The following is a 6,000-nucleotide window of genomic DNA, read 5'->3' as shown; positions in this document are numbered from 1 at the left end:
CCTCTGCTCAGATAAAAGACAGTCAGGCACACCAGCTCCGTTCAAAGCAAAGCCTCCACTGACTTCACAGAGTCCAAGACTTCTGCTCCAGCTTCAGCTCCAGACACTGGACCACTTCCACCCCCCCTTGCTCTATTTGAGGGACTCAAGACACACAGGACTGAGGGTCTAAATGGCACGATGGTGGACTTCTACCAATGCTTATCAGCTAATTGCAGCTTGACTTTAATTTTGCCTTTTCCACTCTTAACCGGTCTTCTTAACCTGCTTTTTAGCCAGGGCAAAATTAAACATGAGGAAAAAGGCTTATTCAGCATTATAATTATCTACTCCCAAGCTGTATAACAAAATGGTTTACACATTTAATTGGTTTTGTCTAATATTTCCACATATACAGTAGTCCTATTAATGAATATCATAGCTTCATTACTGCATATCACATTTTGCTATGTTTTGTACCGTAAAATAACGTCAGCACATCAATAACTTAAATAACACAAATGTAAACTCATTTTCTGCTTGTTATAATTATGATTTTAGCCTGAATAGGCTTTTGATTTGTAAGACCATTCACATAATATGGAATGTAACTTTATTTGTTTTTCTTTTGTATATAATGAGACACCGAAAGCCCTTGTCATCTCTTAACAGGATACTAAAGCAGCTCTTTTTCATGAATGACAGCACAATTAAAGCTAAAAATCATAATTAAGAAAACCCTTTTGTACTGTACAATCTCAAATTAAAGCAAGAAAGATAATGACAATCTTTTGCATTAGCCAGGAAATGTGATTCTCTGCCACTGGGCTGCTTTTTCTTGTTGACAATTCACAGAATGTGTATATGGGTGTAGTTATAGGTGTGTGTATATCCTATGCAGAACAGCAGTCCCTATTTTGTTGATCTAGTTCTTCTAATTTTTTAGTTAAACTACCTAGCTGTTACAATTTAGAAGACTACATTAACACATTTAACATCAAGTTTACATACTTGCGTCTTTGAAATACTAGGAACTTTTACACATTTTATTTGGCTTTGTAAGGACTGAAATATCACAGATAATGCAATCTACTTGCCTTTGAAAGAATATGGCTGTTCTCAACTAACTCTCTAAGGTTCAGAGTGAAACATGTTTCTCCTTATATCTGTAGCTGACTTCAGAGAAGAAAGTATGTCCTCTTAAGTGGTCAGTCTGATGTTACAGTACAGATTCTGCAGAGATATACATTTAATGAAGGATAATTCTCTCTGGACTTTAGAGTCAAGCTGTTGCAGCAAAATTACTTCATTTAGACTAATTTTTCCTATACAAATCTCAAGAAAAACCTATTCCAAGTATGTTTTGTAGTAGTATCTCCACATGACCAGAGGAGGGCACTTTAAACATCTTTGCACTGCCCAGGAGGCAGATGCAGAAGCACAGTGATACCCAATGTCGTGCAGTCCTGCCACCTCTTCCAACCCAGGCAGGCACCCTTGCAACACGGAATCCGTATTGTACCACAGGGCTCTGTTCTGAAAACAGTGGGCAGATGTATCACTCTCTTCTCGCTAACTAGGATTGCTTCCAATTTCCCCCATTTAATTCAGTGTTGCTGCAGGCTAAATTAAGAGTAGCGGATAATTCCTAAAAATCATGTGAGGGGGAGTTGTCTCCCTCTCCTTCCTGAACATCCCTCTGCTATTAGCCCCTGTTAATTTAGCAAATATTTATTGATTGATTTAACCCTCTATGACTTATCCTGCTGTAGAAATTCCTTGCCTTTAACTGAAAAATGCACTTGGAAAATGCACTCTCTGAGATATGTATTGCAACAGTGCATCTTTTCACATTAAACTCTTGTAGAAGTACTGCTCCTTTCCACCTTCTGAGGGAGGTGACTCTGTGTCCCAGATCTGCTCTCCTTACAGAGTACATAGCAGAGAAATCAATCTCTTCTCTTTTTCATTCATGACCACAGTGTGGAGTTCAGCAAGTTTCCATGCAGGAAACATTCTTTTCAGCTTCATTTTGGCTAAAGGTATCAACCTTCTATGGAAAAGATTTTAATTCTGCAATCTTACTGTTATCATAGACAGATTTTTTTTTTGTCACTTCTCCTTTGTTTTGTTCAAGTTTAACACTAAGAAATTATTAGAAAGGATTTAGAAATATTTTTTTTTTTAAATATAAATCTCTCCTCCACCCTGGGGAAACACACTGCTTATTAAACATACTTTTTTCCTCCCCCCAACAGTATTCCATTTCTCTTTTCTTCTTTTCTTCTCTTTCTTCTTTCTTCTTTTCTTTTTTTCCCCGTCTTTCTTTCCTCCTTTCTTTTCTAGAGCAGACAGGTACAAGAAGGAAGTTGTCTTTCATCAGCAGTCCTTTGAGATAGAGTAGAATTCAGTGAGTCCTCACCATGATAGGATCATAAACTTACTGGGTTAAACCAAGCTAACTTTCCCTAAGCTGCCAAGTTTTAGCTGCACCATACATATATGTTTCCTTGTGCCTTTTTTTTCTTATAATTTTTTTTTTTCTTGATGACCCTGAGCTATGGCTTCTCGTTCCTACCCCTAGTCAACCTTCCTTTCTTTTCTGGTTTTGCCGATATAGGCCTCAAAGAAAAAATGGCAGAAGAGCACAAAGTAGCTGAGGTACATGAGAGAGGACCAGATGATGTTCTGCACGTGGGAATGGCACTGGCCCTGCTGCATCCAGGAGAAGACCAGGTAATTGATCACGCAACCGATCAACATCTGAGTGATCTGCGACAAGGTGATGAACATGGCAAACTTGCGTGAGACTCTGAAGCCAGCAGCCCGCAAGGCATAGTAAGAGTACATAACGGCGTGTACTCCATAGTTCATGGTCATGAACCAGCCACCGCCAGCCACCATGTCCTTGTAGGAATACCAAGAATAAAGTAACACAGTAATGTGATGGTACCAGTGTAAGAAGATGAGCTTCTGTTTCCTAAGAATAATGAATATAGTATCACCTGTAACAAAACAAAACACACACACACAAAAAAGAAGAAATGAGAAACATATCAAACAATTCCATAATTAATGCTCTCTTCCCTTTACTGTTGCTGGAGCATACACTATTTTGGAGCAAGAAAAACCACCTCAGCTCCAGATCTGAGAGGCTGTCTGATCCGAGAGCCAGTTTGGCTCCTAATCTTTATGCAATCTTTAGAAAACCAGTGTATCTACATTTTCCTGTGTGAATAATCCCCATTTGAAAACTCCATAGGTTTACACGACAGCCCTTTGCTGCAAACATAATCCACGAAAGTCTGAAGTGAGGTAGGCGGATGTATGTGCATCATCTCTAACTGTGAGACTGCCCATTATATACTGTCACTGGAAGAGAAATGCAGTTCAGTAGAGAACAGAAAACCTGAAGAGGAAGCAGCACACTGTCCTCTGATTCAAATGTCTACATGGAAACTTAAGCTAGTTAAAATCAGAAGAGCCTTTAGAGCATACGCAACCTACAATGCTTAAAGGTATGTCATTGTCAGGCAGAGATGCTTACGGAAAGAAAACTGAGTTTTGTTGAAATGCATATCCTCTTCAGCAAATATATCTTACTATTGTCGAAAAGTAAATTTTATTCCTCTTTCCTGCTTTTTTTCTTCCTTCTCATTTTCGTGATTGCAATGAGCATCTCAATTGGATTGTTATAGACGCAGTGTTTCCAAAAAAATCCCTGAGATTTGAATCTGGGGACAAATTTTGATTTTTATGTATCCAAGGAAATCTATATCATGAATATTAGTCATGGGTGAAAGCAAAACTGCACTGTCTGCACAAGGTCTATAATGAGCCATAATGCTACTGTTTACTTCATTAGCTGCAAGATGTTGATTCACATTTTAATAACTAATCATATGTTCAATTTATTGTTGCCATGCACTTCTAGCTGATGTTTCCCAGTTTTAACAACTGCATTTCTGTGGGTTTGCAGTGATTTAGCAGCAGGAAAACAAGGGATTCTGACACAGCAATGTAACTGGTGTCAGCCTCTTTCTAGTTTCCATGCTGATGAATTGCTGCCCTCTAATTTTCTGAATCAAATTATCTGCTGAAAGGTTAAGTCTTATTTTCGCTGTACACCTGAATACAGTGAGAGCTGCAGCCCTTTGAGGTTCAGTAAGGGCATCGTCCAAAAGGAAAGCTGGAGGGCTGCTAAATCATTGCCTCCTCCTTTCCATTAAAGCAATCCTTTCTTACACTAAGTTGTGAATGAGAACACATTAAGACGGACTATTAAGTTGCCTTTGGCATGTTTATCATAGATATCCTTACCAGAAAAGCTGTTGGAGATACAGAAATTCGTAAGAATCAGGACTGAAAAAGCTAGAGATATTATGGGAAATTTGTTTCTATTCAAGGAAGCAGACAGCCACAGCTTTCAACGCTTAGGGAGGAAGCACCTTACTGTTCCGAATTGTATACTTAGCTGTGTATTAAAGCATGAATGCTACAGAACGGAGGCAGAACCTGACTCAAAGCTGCTTGCTGACACAGCTGCTACAGCCCACCCTTCACTTCTGTACCTGTGGGGTCAGTGACTGACGATTATGGTACTCCTATTTACCCACAAGTAGCTCAGGAAGAAGTATGTACCAGATTGCTTTTACCTTTTGACTGCCCTGCTGTGTATAATCACTGCAGTTTATTCCTGGGTTGGGAATGGTCTTATTCACTGCACATTGCTCTAACTTCAGCCAGGTTGGAATGAATCTCTAGAGACTAAAATACGCAGTTTGGGCTTTGTTTATGTTTACTCAGTTTTTCTAAGACTTAAATGAGATTTTGACAGCACTGAGACCCCTCTTGTGCTTCCTGCATGGACATTTCTGCTCTAAATATACACAGTGAGAGAAAGAGAGAGAGGGTACTCACCTAGTTCGGGTGCTTTGCTTAGCACAAATGCATATGCCCAGAATTTGCTGACAGGTCCAATGTAAAAACTCTGGTCACACACTGACTGTTTCAGGCCTTTGGTCATCAAAATGTACAGCATATAAGCACCAGTTCGAACAGCACCGAATATACTTTAAAACAAAAAGAGAAAATAAGAAAGTTAAGTGAACATTTGAAATCTACATGCCATCACTTCAAATCATTACAGGAAAAAGGCCATAAATGTGCTGAAATAATAAGTTTTACACAGCCTAAAAGCTGAAACAACTCTTCTGGCTTCTAGGAATTTATTTTGAACTCAGACTTGCAAACTGGCCTGCAGCTGTATCCCCTGGTGAAAGTCTGGAATGGTAACATCAATGTTTTTTATTTCATTACTACAGGAACGATCCTTTAGTTTTCAGGAGCAGGGAAACACCTACTTCGGCTCAAAACAACATGCAGAGTTTCGATGCTGCTGTATCATCATAATAACCAGGACAAATTCCCTCGTCTGGTTTCCTCAGAGGTTTTCTCTTGTGTCTCCTTGTGTTTTTTATACCCACAGGAGCTTAAGCACAGGCAAACCCAGGTAGGACACACAGATTTTGATGGGGCATCTCAGTCAGGGCTGGTGTTTTGGTGCACATGATTGACTTCACACTTCACCTCTTAACAGGTCACTGCTAACAGAGGAAACCACTGGTTGAATCAAGCCATAAACAGCAGATTCACCCTCACCCCATCAAAGCGAGATGCAAGGTAACAGTGTTCTGTAAATGAGAAACATTGAGAGATTTGCAATTATATTAATTAGTGCAATTATAGAGGGGATAGGTTGACATCCAGCTGATGTAAGGAACAAAGGTTCTTTCTCAGCAGTAAGGAGCTCTGCAGAACAAACTGACTCACTTTTACAGCAAGAACATGCTTGCCTGTTGTCTACCATTGTAGCTTGTTGGCCCTTCATAGGTGTTAATGAATACTAGGTGAACGAAGTAGAATTAAAAAAAAAAAGGGAGAAAAATAGACCCAATCTCATTTGAGATTGAGTATATCTTTATGTCTACATGGTATGTCCTCGTCCCTTTACCCAGCTCC

At 39.4% G+C, this 6,000-nt stretch overlaps 1 protein-coding gene across 2 annotated transcripts in view; it reads right to left on the bottom strand.

The window, feature by feature from the left end:
- Positions 1-575: 575 nt before the first annotated feature.
- The window catches only part of ELOVL6 (ELOVL fatty acid elongase 6), a 78,205-nt gene continuing 72,780 nt past the window's right edge, over positions 576-6,000 (bottom strand). For both annotated transcript variants that reach the window (XM_027893309.1, XM_027893310.1), the window contains exons 3-4: positions 4,900-5,051; positions 576-2,984 (exon numbers count right to left, since the gene is read on the bottom strand). In XM_027893309.1, coding sequence (XP_027749110.1) covers positions 2,560-2,984; positions 4,900-5,051 — 577 coding nt within the window. In that variant the 3' untranslated portion in view covers positions 576-2,559. The remainder of the gene's footprint in view (positions 2,985-4,899; positions 5,052-6,000) is intronic.

This window comes from Empidonax traillii, unplaced genomic scaffold (genome assembly GCF_003031625.1).
Source record: "Empidonax traillii isolate 1590-97213 ecotype Southwest subspecies unplaced genomic scaffold, ASM303162v1 scaffold386:size1297806, whole genome shotgun sequence".
NCBI classification, from domain to species: domain Eukaryota; kingdom Metazoa; phylum Chordata; class Aves; order Passeriformes; family Tyrannidae; genus Empidonax; species Empidonax traillii.
This window is presented reverse-complemented; position numbering and strand designations above follow the sequence as displayed.